General features: G+C 35.1%; 1 protein-coding gene across 1 annotated transcript in view; it reads right to left on the minus strand.

Moving 5' to 3' along the window:
• Window positions 1-813: 813 nt before the first annotated feature.
• The window catches only part of GLMN (glomulin, FKBP associated protein), a 44434-nt gene continuing 25488 nt past the window's right edge, over window positions 814-19759 (minus strand). The window contains exons 14-19 of the mRNA XM_079697024.1: window positions 19503-19587; window positions 16550-16656; window positions 15703-15766; window positions 2324-2435; window positions 1450-1532; window positions 814-1340 (exon numbers count right to left, since the gene is read on the minus strand). Of these exons, the coding sequence (XP_079553150.1) occupies window positions 1230-1340; window positions 1450-1532; window positions 2324-2435; window positions 15703-15766; window positions 16550-16656; window positions 19503-19587 (562 nt within the window). The 3' untranslated portion in view covers window positions 814-1229. The remainder of the gene's footprint in view (window positions 1341-1449; window positions 1533-2323; window positions 2436-15702; window positions 15767-16549; window positions 16657-19502; window positions 19588-19759) is intronic.

The following is a 19759-nucleotide window of genomic DNA, read 5'->3' on the forward strand; positions in this document are numbered from 1 at the left end:
GCTGAGCTCACGTGCCCCAACTACTGAGCTCGTGTGCCACAACTACTGAAGCCTGTGTGCACCCAGACTCCGTGCTCTGCAACAAGAGAAGCCACCACAATGAGAAGCCTGCACATCACAACGAAGAGTAGCCCCCACTCGCTGCAACTAGAGAAAGCCCACGTGCAGCAATGAAGACCCAATGCAGCCAAAAAAAAAAAAAAAAATGCAGTATCTGCAAAATGCAATAAAAAATGAGGTGTATAAAAAAAAAGTTCAGAAAAAATTGGTACATATATTATAAAACTCAGATGCGGTTTCTTAATGATACAAATTAAGTTGGATGAACAAATATTTAATTGCAAATAAATATACAGCATTTTCTAATTAGCCCCTTAGGTTAAAGGAAAAGTCATATATACTTTTTTATAATACAAGCCAGCCAGTATTTCTAAAATTAATCTTCACAGATGCTTTCACATTGTAACTACTGCTGGAGAGCTGGTGATAGGACTTTGCCCCCTAAGACTCCTGAGGCAGGGAAAAAGAAGGAATTTAAGAGAAGTAGTCAGCTGGTCCAAACTCAAAATTTCTCTCTAAGCTCTCAGCTCTTAGTGGTGTGATAGCCAGTTTGATACTAGGAGTTCTAAAATGTAACACAGCATCTAACTGGAACATAAAGTGTATCAGTATTTTTATAAACTCACTACAACTGTATGAATGAATAAAGGCAATTCCAGTACATTTTATGAAGTCATAATATAAAATTATTGATTTGTATTGGATTTTCAATAGTAGTATTTAAAATACACATGGGCATTATTTACCATGTAGATATCTTTTTTTTTTTTTTTTTTTTTGCGGTACGCGGGCCTCTTACTGCTGTGGCCTCTCCCGTTGCGGAGCACAGGCTCCGGACGCGCAGGCGCAGCAGCCATGGCTCAGGGGCCCAGCCGCTCCGTGGCACGTGGGATGTGGGATCTTCCTGGACCGGGGCACGAACCCGTGTCCCCTGCATCGGCAGGTGGACTCTCAACCACTGCGCCACCAGGGAAGCCCGTAGATATCTTTTTAAAACCAAACAATACTACTGATCCATAATGTGTCATTGCTGAAACGGATAAATGAGAAAAGCTACATTTATTTTCTATCAGTGTGTTTTACAGAAAAGCTTTTATAAAGGTATTAAATAAACATAATGGAAAATATAGTATATTACTAGTTTTTATTTAGGGGATGGAGCTTTCACTTTATCCCATATTTTCCTCAGAGGTAGACTTTGTTTTTATTTCAATGAGTTCTTCTACTCGAGCCAGAACACTTTCAATCAAATCAAATGTGAAAAGAGCTGAATGTAGGACCTGAAATGCCAAGAAAAATTAGTGTTATTAAGGCTGCCTTTAAAGCAAAACAAAGCAAAAAAGAGAAAAGACTTCAGCTGTATGTAGCTTAGGAAAATTTCATATCTACCTTAAGCTGCATTTCAGGAGGCATATTCAGGATATCTTCTCTACCTACAGTTATAGAACAAAGATCTTTAGACTTCTGGACTTCTGTAAGAGAAAAAAAAATCGTGTCACAATCATTAAAACAACTCTCAGATTTCAATAATAAATTTATAAGCTACTTTAATCATTTACTAACTTAAAAAATGCCAGTTATTTGTGTAAATTAAGCCTTATTGTTTAATAGCTCAGGGTATGCTAAATCAAGCTATGAACAAAAATATTAAAATTCTGCAACATGTGAATTAATGTTTCTTTAGGTGAATAGTATTTTGGCATGTACAGGATGAATGAAAATTTTAAAACTTTTTTCTTCAATATAAAATCAGAAATATACCTGTCACACTAAAAAAGACAAAATTTTTAGTAATGCCTACAGAAATACCACCATAGTGAAATGGAAAAGACCACAAGATTATTATAATAGAATTGCTGACTTTAAAAAGTAATTCTGGATCTAAGATTCTTTTTCATAATTTGTACAAACTGAGTAGAGGGTGAAGTGGGGGATGGACCCCACAATACTAAAGGAAGTATAGTGACATCCAAACAGAAATACTTGTGATACAATTAGATTCTTAATCAGACCTTGAGGTTTGAAACCAGAATATGCTTCAGTTTGCTTTAAATCTTTGTTAACCCAATTTCAGTGTTAACTGGCATATAGATTTGCCAAGAAACATTTTAATTATAAATAAAATGACTTAGCTATCACAGTTCCCTGTTTGCTCTAAGTTAGACAAGCACAAGATAAAGTTCTTTATTTTGAATATAAATGACAGTTCAAAAAAATGACTAATTTTTAGACCTAACTGAAAATGAAACTTCACATTACCAACCTTGGCTATTTTTAATTTCTGCTTCATAATGTGCTTTTGACATATTAAGACCTGTATGGAGTGGCTTTAAGAAATTATTCTCAATCTTTTCGAGTTCTGTCCATAATCCAGTCTGTTTGGAAGAATTAATGAAACAATTAGTTATTTGGTTCAAGATGTATTGATTGCCTACTAGTATTAAACATGTGCTGACAGTTGGAGAAACAGAAATGAATAAGACATGATCCTTGCCTTTCAAGGTAGAGTTGACTGTTTAATAATATTCATTACTACATCTAGTTATTTTATCTAAGTACCAATCAAAACAAAAATGAACTTGTTCATACACTCATTACTGTGCATTTGGATAGCTCCTGGTTTTGAGATCTGTAACTCAGAAGTTTTATCCATGAGAAAATTATTTGAGAATAATCCACACAGTCTGAGACATTTCTCTTTCCTTATTAACCATCCCCACAATGACTCTACCTTATAAGTCCCTTCAACTCTTTATCTTTCAAATGATATTCCTGTCACATATCTAGTTCCAGGGGATTCTTCTCCTTCTCTATTGATGGAAACTTTTCTAACACAAAGCTGTTACAGACTTTCTTGGGGACCAATATACATGGAGATTTTACCTACCTAGGATAGCTTAGGGTTATTTTGTCATTTGTATTAGAGGTTTTTATTCCAAGAGCATTTCCTCCTATAGTACTGAAGGAAGGGAATCATAAAGTCTTAATTTAAAAAAAAAAGAAATCGCAAAAAAAAAAAGGAAGGAAGACAAAGAAAATTCATTGGTATTGCTAAGTTTCCAGGTACTTATTACAAAGGAAAGTATCTTAGGCAAAAAAGGGAAACTTAGGAATCCAGTTATCCTTAACTAGAACTGGATCACATGAAAATCTATTTTGTAATGAACTTATTTTGATCCAGGTAGTATATAACACTTAACATATATAGCCCTCCAAAATAAAATCTACACGTCTGTGTTGAATAATTTATAATTTCACTGTCACATATATCCTTTTAATTTAAATCTGTCCTTTCTCATTATTCCTATATTGCTAGGAAAAGTGGAGTTCTTGAGAGGAACTATCAAGAATCCAAACCCTCAAAAATACGCATACTTTTTCACTCAGAATCTATGAACTTAACCTGGGGAAGAATTAAATATGTATGTTATAATGATTCCACTGAAGAGATGTTTATAAAAATATGTTTAAGTAGTGAAAAATTGTAAGTAATGACAATTTTTCACAACAGGAGCAGGGTAAATTGTGGTATATCCACACAATGGAAAACTACACAGCTGTTAAAATAGTGTTCTTCACTACATATTGGTGAGTGGAGAAAAGGTTACGGCATGACTCGTATAATATGATCTTTTTTAAAAAAGAAGTATGTACAGATTTGCTGGTATAAAGCCTAAAAGGGCATACACTATAATGTCAAAAATAAATGATGAAATTTTGATTATTACTTTTGTTTTTGCTTATTTATCCTGATTTTAAACAATGAACCTGTTTTAACTGTATACTTTAAAAAACATTTTTTAATGTTTTTAAACTTCCATTGAAATTATAAGTTTTCTTGTCCTCACATGGAAACGTGGGTTACACATTAGTACAGCAGAAACTTCAGCCAGTAGTCACACAGGATGTCAAGCATGTTACTCTACCACATGCACCCACTGCTCTCATTTCTTTTATGTTCCTCTCTCTCTCTCCAGCGTTTTCTTTACCTTTCTCTATCCCGCCCCCACTTTTTTAAACCTTGTTTCCCTTTACCTCTAAGCTTAAAAGTAGAACCCACTACTACTGGCCAATATCACGGATGGCTTTCAAGGCTAGAGGTTACTGATGACCCTCTACAGATTAAAACACATTCAGACATAAAGAATATAGAGAAAACACCTTTTTTACTCACACCTAGCTTTGTTAAATGTAAACATCCTACCATATTTACTTTACAAAATACATTAGATATGGTTGAAGCCCTCTTTATCCAAGAGAAAGCCATTAACTAGGCTATGTAACATTTTCTAAAACTTGAGGTTTTAGCATTCTTAATTTATACAGTATATCAGTTTTGCATGTTTAAAACTTATACAAATGATATCACAGTGTACATGTCCTGCGTTAGCTCCCTTTTGTTCAATCCTATGTTTTTGAGGGTTATTTATGTTATAGCTCTAATCCTTTCATTTTAATTGGTATATAGGCATCCCATTATACTATACCTTTTATCCTGTTACTAGTTTTTTTAGTACTTCAAACAATGCTCACTGAAATTGCTGCGTATGTTTTCCTATTCACATGGAATAAAAGTTTTTCTAGGGTAGTGTTTTTCAAAATATTTTTACCATGGCCCACAGTAAGAAATATAATTTACATCACAATTCACATTTATTTATATAGTTGAAACAAAAGTTTCACATAATGTCCTTTCTATTTATAACATCAAATATAGCCTGGTCCTTTCCTTTTTATATATTATTTTTTAATGTCAGGTATATTGAGGTATCATTTACATACAGTAAAATAAACATTTTTTAGCTGTACAGTTCTGAGTTTTGACAAAGATATATAGTTGTATAACCACCACCACTATAGTTTCATGACCCCAGAAGTTCCCTTGTGCCCCTTTGTAGTCAGTTTTCTTCCCCCACCCCCAGAGAATCACTGGTCTGATTTTTGTTTATATAATTTTTGCCTTTTCCAGAATGTCATATAAATGGAATCACTACTGTGTAGCTCTTTATAGTAGAGTGATATTGTGATTTATAATAAATATATACTGTATTTGGTCTCCATTCTGTTCCTGGCAAAGAGCTCCTAAGACTCTTGAATTTCCTAAATGAAGAACAGTAAAACTGTCTTTTGTTATTTATAACAAGCCCTTTCAGCCATGAATATGACTTTTGGAAAGCCCCTAATAAGAATGGGGGCTGGTTGCCAGAGGAATCAACCATGTGATTAGAGGGTTCCAACTTTCAGCTCCTCTCACCACAAACTCCTGGTAGGACAGAGGGGCTGGAGACTGAGCTCAGTCACCAATGGCCACTGATTTAATGAATCATGCCTATGTAATGAAGCCTCCATAAAAACTCAGAAGGATGGGGTTCAGAGAGCTTCTGGGTTGGTGAACATGTAGAGGTGCTGGGACAGTAGTTTAGGAGAGGGCATGAAAACTCAGCGCCCCTTCCCTCATACCTTGCCTTATGCATCTCTTCCATCTGGCTGTTCCTGAATTACATCCTTCTATAATAAACCAGTAATCTAGTAAGTAAAATGTTTTCTTGAAGTTCTGTGAACAGCTTTAGCAAATTAATCGAACCTGAGGAAGGGGTCGTGAGAACCTCTGACTGAGAGCCAGTCTGTCAGCAGCACAGATCAATACCTGGACTTATGATTGGTATTGGAAGGGGGCTAATGTTGTGGGACTGAGCCCTTAGCCTGTGTAATCTGATGCTATCTCCAAGTACAGTGTCAGAAGGGGACTGAATTGTAGGACATCTACTTGGTGTCAAAAAAAATTGCTCGCTATGGGAAAATAGCTACACATTTGGTGACCAGAAGTGTAAAAAATGAAGTGAAGTACTGAGAGTAGAGCAGAAACACTGGAATGTTCTTCCTCTACAGGTAGAAACTGACAAAATTATTCTAAAATTCATACGGAGAAGCAAAGGATCTAGAACAGCCAAAAATTTTTTTAAAGAAAAAAGTTGGCAGACTCACACTACTTGAGTGTAAGACTTACTATAAAGCTACAGTAATCAAGATGGTGTGGTACTAGTGAAAGAAGAGACACAGGTCAATGGAACAGAACAGAATACAAAAGTTTACCCACACTTATATGATCGACTGATTTTTGACAAAGGTGCCAAGACAATTCAAGTTAAGTATAGCCTTTTCAACAAATAGAGCTCGAGTTGAAACAAAACCTTAACCCATACTTCTTCACCATATAAAAAATTTACTTGAAGTGGATCATAAACATAAAATCTAAAGCTATAAAACTTCTTTTAGAAAATTTGTGACCTTAAGTTAAGCAAAGATTTCTTAGAACCCAAAAAAGCATAAATCATTCAAAAGAACAAAACTGATATGCTGGACTTCATCAGAATTTTAAATTTCTGTTCTTTGAAAAATTCTATTAAGATAATAAAAATACAAGCCACAGACTGGAAGAAAATATTTACAAAAACCATACCTAATAAAGGACATATCCAGAATACAGGAAAAAGTTTCCTTTAAAAAAAGTTGGTCTAAGTTGAAAAATTTTTCTTTCACTCTTACTTACTAATAGAAATTATTTGAAATCTTATTCCCAAAATGATATATTTAATGTCTTATATTCATTCTTTGGTGTAAATGAAGAACTAAGCTTCACTAATTAATTTTCTTCAGCCAACAGGTTTAACCTAACTACTGATTCAGGATTTTTAAAAGGAAATGTACCTTTTATCAAGCATTTTTCTTGAATGTTTTAAATTTCTCCTTTAGAAAGTAATGATTAAAAGTTTACAAAAGAGAAATGAGATGTAACAATATATCTAATTTTATATTCAGACTGAATTCATTAATAAATTCTATTCAGTAATGTCAGAAACATATATTAGTTAAAGCAATTACATTTAAGCCTTCCTTCTATAACAGGAATGTCTTCTGCAACCGACAGATAAGTTTAACATACTGAAATATATAATCATGTCTTCCTGCAGTTTCAGATTTCATTTCTTAGGCATGCCAGAAAATCAGACACATAATGTCAATTTTGCCACTCAATATTATCTTTGAAAATATCTGCCACATAAGATTGCTTTCCAACTAGAAAAACATGAATATTATCCCTGAGTTCTTATGCCCTACTTAGAACTTTCCATAGGAACAATAAATGAATTTTGATATGATACAATGGTCATGCTTAGCTCTAATCATTGAAAAAAGTTTCAAGAGTTTGGTTAATCAGTGAACCTTTAAAATTAACAATTTTCACCACTTTTACAAGATATTTATAATATCCAGAGGGATTTCCTTGGATACCAAAGCTTTCCAAAATAAAATACACTAACTTCAAACAACTTTGGTAGTGCTTCTGACAATTTAAAAAGATAATTGCCCATAGTTCTGCTCTGTTACTTGTCGTTCCTGTAAAAAAATTTCTACTTTAAGTTTTAATGACCCACAATGTGTTTCCAATTCAGTAAATATAGGTAATCTTTAGGTGTGTGTAAGGTTGAGCTGAAACAACACAACATCATATTGTTTTGCAAATACCAGATATCAATTTAAGTGTTGCACAATTTATAATAAGTCTCATCAAGAAGCATCATAACCTTTGCATACATGTTTTGCAATATAGATTTGATAAAACATCACGTTACCATTAAAACATACTTCTAAATAAATCAACAGACACAATCAAACACTGTATATGCTGGGAAAATAATCTTTCCAGGTCCAAATGAGCCATTTTCTCATTTGCCAAATAATACGCAATTATATACGCTGATAATAAGGTTTCTTTTCTACCTCTACAGAGACTAAGAGAATGTTGGTAACTTTTCATCTTTCAAAACATTAGGGGGCCTCATTCACAAGTTCAGCATGTTGTTTCTAGCTGTCTCTAATTATGAAGATTTTAAGCTTTCATTTGCAAGAAAAATTATACTTTAGACTATAAGTTTCATTGGGTATTTACTTTTGATGAAACTATCTTAAATAGTCTTAGCTTTAAAGTCTTACACTCATTTTCTTTCTTTTTAGAATGTGGCTCAAATTAAGGCTAAGTTGACTAATTATAGAGTCAATACTTTTTTGAATATTGTCACTCTTTACAGTTTCAGATACAGTTGAATGTGAACATATTTCTGTATTTTTCACTTATTTTTGTTATTGTCATGAATTTGAAAAAAATATATCTCCCTCAATAAAAGTACATTCTGAAAATACAGATTAAAATAATTTGCTTGTAAAACTTCACAGTTTTACTGACAGCAGGTACAATTTATTTCCCAATTAACTACATACTATGTTACTATAAAGTTAAACTGTACAGTATCATAGCCTTTCTGCTGACCACTAAATACATCATAAGAGATATTGGTAAGCAACATGCATCTTATTCCTAGCCAATCTGTCATATCCCCTCCACTTTCAAACACTGTTCTTTGCAACTGACCACAAAATTTGCTGCAATATCCATAACTCTAAGAATAGTGCAAGCAACCTGATGTTTCAATTATATTCTATTTCATTTTGTAAAAATTGCCAGTCTGAACCACTAAATTGATTTAATGACTCTCTAATATGCTTGGTTATGACCAGCAATTTGAAGAACACTGCTCTAATTATATAGCTTAGGAAAGAAGTTGCTGAGTTAAGAGTATTTATTCTTCAACTCCACTGGATAATGCCAAATTGCCCAAAAAGGATGATCCACTTTGTTTCATCACTGTGCTGGATCCTAACCTATGCTACCCACCTTTTTTAACGTTCGCCATTTTGATGGGTGTGCAGTGGTATCTTATTGCAGTTTTAAGTTACACTTCCATAAACACTAGTGATACTGGGAATCTTCTCTTGTGGTTATTGGCCATTTGGGTTTCCTCTTCTGTGAGCTGCCTTACAATATGTGTATACTTTACCTATTTTGCTGATGTGTGGTCTTTTTCTTCTTGCTTTGTAGTTACTTTTTTGATACTAACTATTGGATGGAGAAAGGAAGACATTTTTTTTCTCTTTTTGTGGCTTTTTCAGTTTGTACACATTTTCTTTTCTTGAATAGGTTTTAGTTTCAATGTTATTAGGTTTATCAATCTACTTTTTTGTGGTTAGTGCTTTTTTACTTAAGGAACCCTTAGGTCACACAGATCTTCTCTTATAGTGTGTTCTAAAAATTTCTAAGTCCATTTGCAATGTTAAGTCTTTAATCTGTATGGAATTTTGTTTTGTATATGTGAAATAGGCATCTAATCTCCCCTTCCCCATACATATGACAAATTACCCAGCATCATCTATTGAAGAGTCCTATTCTTCCCTTCCAATTTGTAATGGCATCTCCATTTCAGACAGGAAGTTCAGTGCAATGGTGTAATTAAGAATGTTAGCTCTTGGAGATTGCCCAAGTCCAAAAACTGGCTCCTTCACTAGCTATGTGACTTTGAGCAAGTTCTACTTACTCTCACTATGCCTCAATTTCCTCATCAGTAAAATGAAGAAAAAAGTAATACTTACCTTGCAGGAGGATTAAATGAGTTAATACGTGCTTAAAGCACAACTTGGCAAATGGTTCTTAATAAATATAAAGCTACCATTAGCAGCAGCATCATATATATCTATTATATATTTTTTCCACAGATATCTATTTTTAGGTTCTCTACTGTTTTCTACTAGTCAATCTATCCAATCCCATGGCAATACTACTCTAAACTACTGTGGCTTTATAATAAATTATGATATCTGGCAAGGCAAGTTCCTGTCCACACACCTTGCTCCTCAAAGGTGCTCGGCCCTTAACTGTTCCGTATGAAACTTATAATCAATCATCAAATTCCATTTTAAAAAACTAATGGGGGACTTCCCTGGTGGCGCAGTGGTTGAGAGTCCTCCTGCCGATGCAGGGGACGCGGGTTCGTGCCCCGGTCCGGGAAGATCCCACATGCCGCGGAGCGGCTGGGCCCGTGAGCCATGGCCACTGAGCCTGCGCGTCCAGAGCCTGTGCTCCGCAGGGGGAGAGGCCACAACAGTGAGAGGCCCGCCTACCGCAAAAAAAAAAAAAAAAAAAAAAAACTAATGGGTGTTTTGAATTATACGGAATTTTTAGATTAAGTTGAGAAGAACTGACAGCTTTTTTTTTTTTTTTTTTTTGCGGTACGCGGGCCTCTCACTGTTGTGGCCTCTCCCGTTGCGGAGCACAGGCTCCGGACGCGCAGGCTCAGCGGCCATGGCTCACGGGCCCAGCCGCTCCGCGGCATGTGGGATCTTCCCGGACCGGGGCACGAACCCGCGTCCCCTGCATCGGCAGGCGGACTCTCAACCACTGCGCCACCAGGGAAGCCCGAACTGACAGCTTTAAGATACCAAATCTTTCCATCCACATACGTATTCAAATCTCTACTTATATCTTTTTTTATATCTCTCTATAAAGTATTATAATTTTCCTCAAAAAAGTTTTACACATATTTTTACATGTTTTCCTAAGTATCTCATATTTTTGTTGCAATTATAATAAAACGATTTTCTGGTTGACTAAGAATTTTTATCACGATTATGTACTGAATGTATCAAATGCTTTTTTCTTTTCCTGTAACTATGTATTTCCTTTACTTTAACCTATGAATTACATTACCTTGCATTACTGGAATAAAGCCAGCTTAGTCCAATGACTTAAACAAATTTTTTTTTGCTAGATCTGGTTTGGTAATATTAGTATCTATATTCATAAGTGAGATGAGCCTGTAACTTTACTTCAGCATACTATCCTAGTCTGTTTTGGTATTAAGGTCATATCTTACTAAACAGATGCATAACATTAAGCACAACTATTCTGTTTCTAGTGTTTTGAACATTTTATATAAGACTTGAATATCTGTTTCTTGAAGTTATGGTAAAAATTATCTGACCTTGTGATTTCTCTTAGTAGATTGTGGCAGTTTTGTTAGATTATATTTTCTAACAAATTCTATTTTATTGAAGTTTCCAAATTTACTGGTATGTTTTCATGTAATTTTCTTCCTGTTTTTCAATCTGTGCTGTATTTATACTTCCTTTTTAATTAACATATTATGTCTTCATGCATTTTAAAAATCAATCTAAACAAGTATGTATCAGGAATTTTTACAAATCGAATTATATAAGATACCCAGCTGATTCTGATTAGGACCATATGCTGAGAAACAATAATCTAGAATGGCCCTGTCCAATGCCAAGGAGGAACTGAATTTTTAATTAAAAATTTTTAAAAATTAAAATTTAAATAGTCACATGTGGCTACTGTCTATTGGACAGTGTAACACTAGGAGGTCTTTATTAAGACTTTAGTTGTTCTTAATGGCAATAATTTAATACACAGCCCATAATCTAAAACTTATAATAAGGTAATAAAATGTGCCAAAATCAGGCTAAAGAAAATTTGTGCACACTCTGTTCAGCATAATTCCACAAATTTTTCATGTGATGAACAACAGTAATATTTTTAGAAGCATGTAGGAGTTAAGAAGCTATGGAAATAAGAATATTTTCTCTCTCCTACATTAAGATTACTAGATCTTTAAAAAAAAAAAACACTACGAAGAAAATCATCTTAACATTTGTTTTATCTTCAGTGTCTAGAAAGTAACAAGATGTTAAAAAATAGTACTAAGGGGGCTTCCCTGGTGGCGCAGTGGTTGAGAGTCCGCCTGCCGATGCAGGGGACATGGGTTCGTGTCCAGGTCCGGGAAGATCCCACATGCCGCGGAGCGGCTGGGCCCGTGAGCCATGGCCGCTGAGCCTGTGCGTCCGGAGCCTGTGCTTCACAACGGGAGAGGCCACAACAGTGAGAGGCCCGCGTACCACAAAAAAAAAAAAAAAAAAAAAAGTACTAAGGATAAAAATTTGAAATGTTCACAAATGCTTACTTTAAAATTTTATACCCAAGTAACTCACTGGTGGAGTAGTTCTGAGATCTTTTCAGTTCTAGAGCTTAACTATACATTTCAAATTTCACTGCAGCCTGTCTCACAAAAGAGAGAAGGCAGTTTTATACCACAGTGAAATTTATTGCCAGAACAGATAGGGACCTTGCAACGGACAGTCAACCATGATAATGAAGAAACAAAAAGAAGGAAATGAATAAGACCCAGTTTTCCCTTTTCTAATTTGTGTATCACTTCTTATTTATGAAGTAATATTGTAGAACTTCTATCACTTGTAATATTAAGGAATGTGCATAACCTTAAGTCGTTTGGATCTGCAAATAACACACAAGGGATATGTTTTAATCTTGGAGAAAGAAACAATTTTTTTTTTTTTTTTTTTTTTTTTTTGCGGTACGCGGGCCTCTCACTGTTGTGGCCTCTCCCATTGCGGAGCACAGGCTCCGGACGCTCAGGCTCAGCGGCCATGGGTCACGGGCCCAGCCGCTCCGCGGCATGCGGGATCCCCCCTGGACCGGGGCACGAACCCGTGTCCCCTGCATCGGCAGGTGGACTCCCAGCCACTGCGCCACCAGGGAAGCCCGAAAGAAACAATTTAAATGAGAATCTAAAATGTGGATTATATAGAACTATAAGTATGTGTTTGTATGCCAGATATTTGTTGTGTTTTCCTAAATGAAAAGCATATATGCATACACTACATAATTCAATTTTTAAAAATTCCTGATACATACTTCTGGCCTTTACAATCTTACATTGCTTCCCTTGACCCTGCTCCCATTCTACATATTACAATCACAAATTATTTAGGAAAAGAAAAGGTAAGCAGGTGGACAGGAAAGGATATGAGTAGATGGGACAGAAGGTGAGGGATAAATTATTATGGGCTATGTATTAGAATAAATTACTATAATTAAGCAATTAACACTTACTTAAAGATACCTACCAAATAGTAGGGAACACTAGGTCTAAAAATTAAGTTGGTTTTACCAGTACAGATAGATGGAGGTTCAAGGTCCAAGAAGTTATGTCAAACTGAAGTGTGGGAGAAAGTGCCTTCAACTTATGCAAAGAGATAAAGAGACATGAAATAGTAAGGTAAGGAGGGGAATGATTTATGAAAAGAATAAGTTGGTTGACAGTAACCCAATATAGCAGGGAAAGAAGTGGATTATTATTCAATTATGAATCACTTTTTTTGTATTTTAATGATTCTGTTCTTATTTAATTTTTCTATACACCTTTCTGATTGCTTTTCAGCTTTTCATCTGACTAGTTACCACCTCAGCACACTTAACTGCTCAAAAATAGGTACTGGTAGGAATCCTTTTGAATAAAACTACCCACAATTCAGCATCACTAGAGTATCATTTTGTTTCTCCTTTAATCACAATTTCTAAAACTCAGAAGGCTCTTATTTTTTGATTACCCACAGCAGACAGATTTGCCTCTCATTTATATACATGACCTACTGTGACTGCACTTGGAAGAAATGCTTCCATGATGAACAAGCTGCCTCAAAGATGTTAGGTTGCCATCTTGGACTGATTTTTTGGCCAATTTCCTTAGTATGATAATTCTTACAAGTAACTTGAATGGCAATACTATGGAATATTTGATCCCTAAGAAAAAATTTTAAAAACCATTAAATAAGAAAGCAATCTTATAAGCTGGTTATATCCTTTTCTTCACTGTACAATGTTCAAGCCAAATAAATGTGAGGCATTATCTGTGGATATCATAGTAGACACTGCACAATGCTAAAACTGCTTTGCCTTCCCTCTCTAGGCAGAGGCCCGTTTGCTGCCCCTGTAGTACACTGTGCTCATTTAATCAAAAAGATTCTTTTTCGTCCTGTCAGGCAAATCAGATCATTTCTGGGTATGGCCTCATCCTGATGAAAGTAAAAACTCATACCATACTCTAAGGACATCTTCCTGAAGCCTCAGGGCTTCCACTGCCACTGAATTTACTTGTTATCTTTCTCTTTTTATCACAAAAAAAGGATTTAGTTTGTGATTCAAAGGTTCTGGTCACTGCCTGGGGTCATAGCTATTTCTGCCACTTACTAGGTATATGCCCTTGTGCAAGTTAAAGATCCTTCCTGTGCTAACACTGTCTATGAAAAATAAAAACTAAAGAGCACTTATAGCATAGTGAAGAATAAATGATAGCACCTGGCCAGAATAGAGCTGCCACTGGCAGGGGCTAGGGATGGGTGTGGAGTGATGGCATCAGAATTAACTGGGAGGAAAAAAGGGAACTTATTGTGATGATAGTAATGTTCTATATTTGGTAAGGATTTGGATAACAGATCTAAGCATTTGTTAAACCTCAGTGAATGTACAATTAAAATTCAGGCATTTCATTTTATATAAACTTTAACTCAAAGAAAAACTATAGACAAATAGTTAACTCTTCTTAATGAAATACATGCTGAAATATTTATGGTAAAGTATGCTGATGTTTGCAATTTACCTTGAAATGCATCAAAAAATAAGAGACTAATGGATGGATAGAGGGTGGAGGGATGGATAAGTGATAAAAGCAGAGTAAAATGTTAACGATAGAATCTTGGTGGTGGGTAAATCAGTGATCGCTGTAAAATTCTTTCAACTTGGCTTTATGTTTGAGGGAAGGAAACTACTACTTTTTCCATAAACTTCTGATCCCAAATTATGATTTACTTAAATTAAAAAAGAAAAAAAAAACCCTCTGGCATTCTTATATAAAAATCAATTACTTGCATTTCATTTATTACTTTCTAAAAAGTTTAATCACGCATGTAATTCAGGTAGTTACAGTTAATAAGATGACACATATACAGAAAGCAACTATTAGAATAAAGTAGGTAGGGACTTCCCTGGTGGCACAGTTGTTAAGAATCTGCCTGCCAATGCAGGGGACACGGGTTCGAACCCTGGTCCAGGAAGATCCCACATGCCGCGGAGCAACTAAGTCCGTGCGCCACAACTACTGAGCTTGCGCTCTAGAGCCCGAGAGCCACAACTACTGAAGCCCGAGCACCTACAGCCTGTGCTCCGCAACAAGAGAAGCCACTGCAATGAGAAGCCCGCTTGCCGCAATGAAGAGTAGCCCCCACTCTCCGCAATTAGAGAAAGCCCAAGTGCAGCAACGAAGACCAAATGCAGCCAAAAAAAAAAGAATAGAGTAGGTAGAAAGAGAGAAGATAAAAAGCAAATGTAATTTTACTGTATGACAAATCTCCCTCAAATAGTTTTCTATTTATTGAACACCTCTAATGGTGCACTATTTTAAAAAATTTCAACTGCCTACACATTATTCAAAAGGTGCTGTTAATGGATTTAGTGCTGAAAATGCTTCAATTTGTCATTTCTGATGAGGGGATATCAAATGATCAGATGATTTTATTTTATATAGCTCAGACTTAAATCATGAGCAATAGGTGGAGGTTAATGAACAAGATATGCAAATATACGTTGAGTTTCAAAAGGTTAGTTAAGTTAGGAGCTGCAACTTATCTACCTAACAAGGTTAAGCAATGTTTATAGCAAGAGAGCAGAGGTACAACAGGAAAAGAAAAGGGAAAGCTGGATGTGGAGTGGTAAGCGCTCCTGGGAATTAACTTCAAGTTCAAAGAATAATTGTTGGCACTTATTGGAGCTTGACAGCTGGGTAAAATATTAATTATGGCTTAAGTAGGTATTGATAAGAAAATACAAAACGCTCCTTATGCATTTGAATAATAGTTTTTTTCAAAAAATTCACTTACTTGATTGTCATTTTCATTATCTTTGATAACCAAATACCTCAGTAAGTTTAATGAAGCCATTATCCTGTTAATTAAAAATATATAATTTGTTACGTACAGTACAGTTTCATATAATCAACAATTTCAATGAATAAAGGTAAGTTAAAACCTTGGGTATATTTCCACAATTATGTTTGCCATTAGAAGCTTCTCCCTTTAAAATATCTTATCAGGAAATGACGAGGTGGCCAAGTGGTTGAGGCGACGGACTGCTAAAATATCACACATCTCACTCCCTTAACATAACGTATTACTTTTGTTCTCCAAGTTCATAAAATATAAGTGTGAAAATTACTATTCATTTTTCCCCCAAGGGAGACTTGTTATCTTTAATGTTCGAGAGTACTGTCTTTTGTTTCCTGAAGTTTAAGATTCCTTTAAAAAATGCTTACAATCATTTCTCAACATTCATTCGAGTATACTGAAAGTAAAATTACTTGTATATGAAAAAAATTGATGTATGTCCTGGAAATAAAACAATAAAATCCAAATGTATAAGCCTTTTATAAGTTATATACACGAAATTCTTAGTGTTTAGTCACCAGTGCTATAGTCCCAAGTCTCTATGAGCTAGGTACATCAAAGGTACAAAATCATACTGTTAGTCATAGTTCTGGAAAGAAGAATTTTTGATTTTGTTTTTATATAATATCTAATTACTTAAATATGAAAATCTTTATGTAATTTGATGAACCATTGATTATAAAATCACAGGAAAATACGTTTTATTTTAGTTTAGGTTCCCAAAGCAGGTGTTTCACATTTTATTCTGAATTTACTATGTGAACCTTAGTAACGGTCACCTCACCTATCTGAGTTTTGCAGTAGATCTGTTTCAGCACCCTCTGGGAGAAAAAGTACCAAATCTAGAAGGGAAATCAGCTGCGGTCCTGTAAACCATTTGTTATATGTTCTCTGAGAAGCAAAAGAAAAATTGAGAAAGGCTTTAAATAATAGGTTGTTAGATATATGTGTTTTTCTAATACCTTGATACTACAAAAATAAGCTATTACACATTTAAAATATATATTTTTAACTTTAATTTCCATTCTTTCATTCACTATTCCTGGACACCTAGAACAAACTCTGCTAGTTTGAAAGCACTGGTGTGCTCTTTCTCTGTTCTCTATATGGAATTACTGAGTATTCACAAATAGACTTCAGTTTCCATTAACATTTCACAAGTATACAGCAAAACAAAAAAGTCGTATTATCAGTTTAAAAAATTAATACAATTTAAATCTATAGTTAACAAATTTCAAAATCCAGGTTTTTAAAAAAGAGTAGAAATGGAGAAAAAAATATACAGGCATACCTCATTTTACTGCACTTCCCTTTACTGCATTTTTTACATATTGAAGGTTTATGGCAACTCTGTGTCAAGCAACCCTATCAGCACCATTTTTCCAACAGCATTTACTCACTTCACATCTGTGTCACATTTTGATAATTCTCAAAATTTTCAAACTTTCATTAATATATATTTGTCATGGTGATCTGTGATCAGTGATCTCTGATGTTACATTGTTAACTCCTTTGGGGCACCATGAACCACGCTCATATAAGACGATGAACTTAATCAAAACGTGCTGTGTATGTGTTCCAACTGCTCCAATGACTGGCCATTCCCCCATCTCTCTCCTTCTCCTTGGGCCTCCCTATTCCCTGAGACACAACAATATTGAAATTAGGCCAATTAATAACCCTACAAAGTATTCAAGTGAAAGGAAGAGTCATATATGTCTCATTTTAAATCAAAAGCTAGAAATGATTAAGCTTAGTGAGGAAGCAGGTCGAAGGCCGAGATAGGCCTCTTGTGCCAAACAGTTAAGCCAAGTTGTGAAGGCAAAGGAAAAGTTCTTGGAGGAAATTAAAAGTGCTGCTCCAGTGAACACATGAATGATAAGAAAGTGAAACAGCCTTATTGCTAATATGGAGACAGTTTTAGTGGTCTGGATAGAAGATCAAACAAGCCACAACATTCTCTTAAGCCAAAATGTAATCCAGAGCAAGGTCCTAACTCTTCAATTTTATGAAGGCTAAGAGAGGTGAGAAAGCTGCAGAAAAAAAGTTTGAAGCTAGCAGAGGTTGGTTCATGAGATTTAAGGAAAGCAGCCATCTCCAGAACATAAAAGTGCAAGGTGAAGCAGCAAGTGCTGACATAGAAGCTGCAGTAAGTTATCCAGAAAATCTAGCTAAGGTAATTAATGAAGGTAGCTATACTAACCAAAAGATTTTCAATGTAGATGAAAACAGTCTTACACTGAAACAAGATGCCATCTGGGCTTTCACAGCTACAGGAGAAAATTCCTGACTTCAAAGCTTCAAAGGACAGGCTGACTCTCAGAGTAATACAGCTGGTGGCTTGAAGTTGAAGCCAATGCTTAATTTTTACCATTCCAAAAATTCTAGGGCCTTAAGAATCATGCCAAATCTACTCTGCCTGTGCTGTATAAATGGAACAAAACCTTGATGAGAGCACATATGTTTATAACATGGTTTACTGAATATCTTAACCCTACTGTTGAGACCTACTGCTCAGAAAAAGACTACTTTCAAAATATTACTGCTCACTGACAATGTATCTCATCCCCCAAAAGCTCTAATGGAGATGTAAAATGAGATTAATGTTGTCTTCACGCCTGCTAACACAGTATCCATTCTGCAGCCCATGGAAAAAGGAGTAATTTCAATTTCAACTTTAAAGTCTTATTCTTTAAGAAATACATTTCATAAAGCTATAGCTGCCATAGACAGTGATTCTTCTGATGGATCTGCACAGAGCAAATTGAAAACCTTCTGGAATCATTCCTGATTCATGGGGAAAAGGTCAAAATATCAATCTTCACAGGAGTTTGGAAGAAGTTGATTCCAACCCTCAAAGATGACTAGGAAGAGTTCAAGACTTCAGTGGAGGAAGTAACTACAAATGTGGTGGAAATAGCAAGAGAACTAGAATTAGAAGTGGAGCCTGAAGATGTGACTGAATTGATGCAATCTCAATGATAAAATCTGAACGGATGAAGAGTTGCTTCTCATGGGTGGGCAAAGAAAATTGTTTCTTGAAACGGAATGGACTCCTGGTGAAGATGCTATGAAGACTGTTGAAATAACAACAAAGGATTTAGAATATTACATAAACTTAGTTGATACAGCGGTGGCAGAGTTTGAGAGGATTGATTCCAATTTTCAAAGAAGTCCTAGTGTAGGTAAAATGCTGTCAAACAGCATTGCATGTTACAGAGAAATCATTCGTGAAAGGAAGAGTCAATCTGTGTGGCAATCTTCATTGTTGTCTTATGTTAAGAAATTGCCTCAGACACCCCAACCTTCAGCAACCACCGTCTTGATCAGTCAGCTGCCATCAACATTGAGGCAAGACCCTCCACCAGCAAAAAGATTACAAGTCACTGAAAGCTCAGATGATGGTTAGCATTTTTTAGAAATAAAGTATTTTAAAATTAAGGTATGTACATTGTTTTTTTAGACATAATATTGCACTTAACAGACTAAAATATAGTGTAATTAACTTTGATATGCACTGGGGAAACCAAAAAATGTGTGTGACTCGCTTTACTGAGATTTTTGCTTTATCGTGGTGGTCTGGAACTAAACCCGCACTATCTCTGAGGTATGCCTGTACCCTAATACTAGAGATATAAAACGTCCATAGAGCAAAATTCCACATTAATATATTCCACAAATGAATAAATATATCCTACAAAATAAATTGATAAATGACACCTTAGTTATGCTCTTACCTTTAATGACATGTCAATTTGATTTTTGATGTTTTGAATAATAAAGGCCTCCACACCTGAGTGATTACTTGTATTCAATAAGCACCTTTAAAGCAAAATTACAATACATTTGAAATGATCTAGACTGCATTATAATTAAATGATGATAAAAGTTTTACAAATTCAAATGGAGCATGTGCTACTTCTAGGAATACAAAAACCAGTGCATACAATTAGCAAGGTGATCAACCAATTACAAAGTCACCTATTATGATTTC

This window comes from Hyperoodon ampullatus, assembly GCF_949752795.1.
Source record: "Hyperoodon ampullatus genome assembly, chromosome: 2".
NCBI lineage: Eukaryota > Metazoa > Chordata > Mammalia > Artiodactyla > Ziphiidae > Hyperoodon > Hyperoodon ampullatus.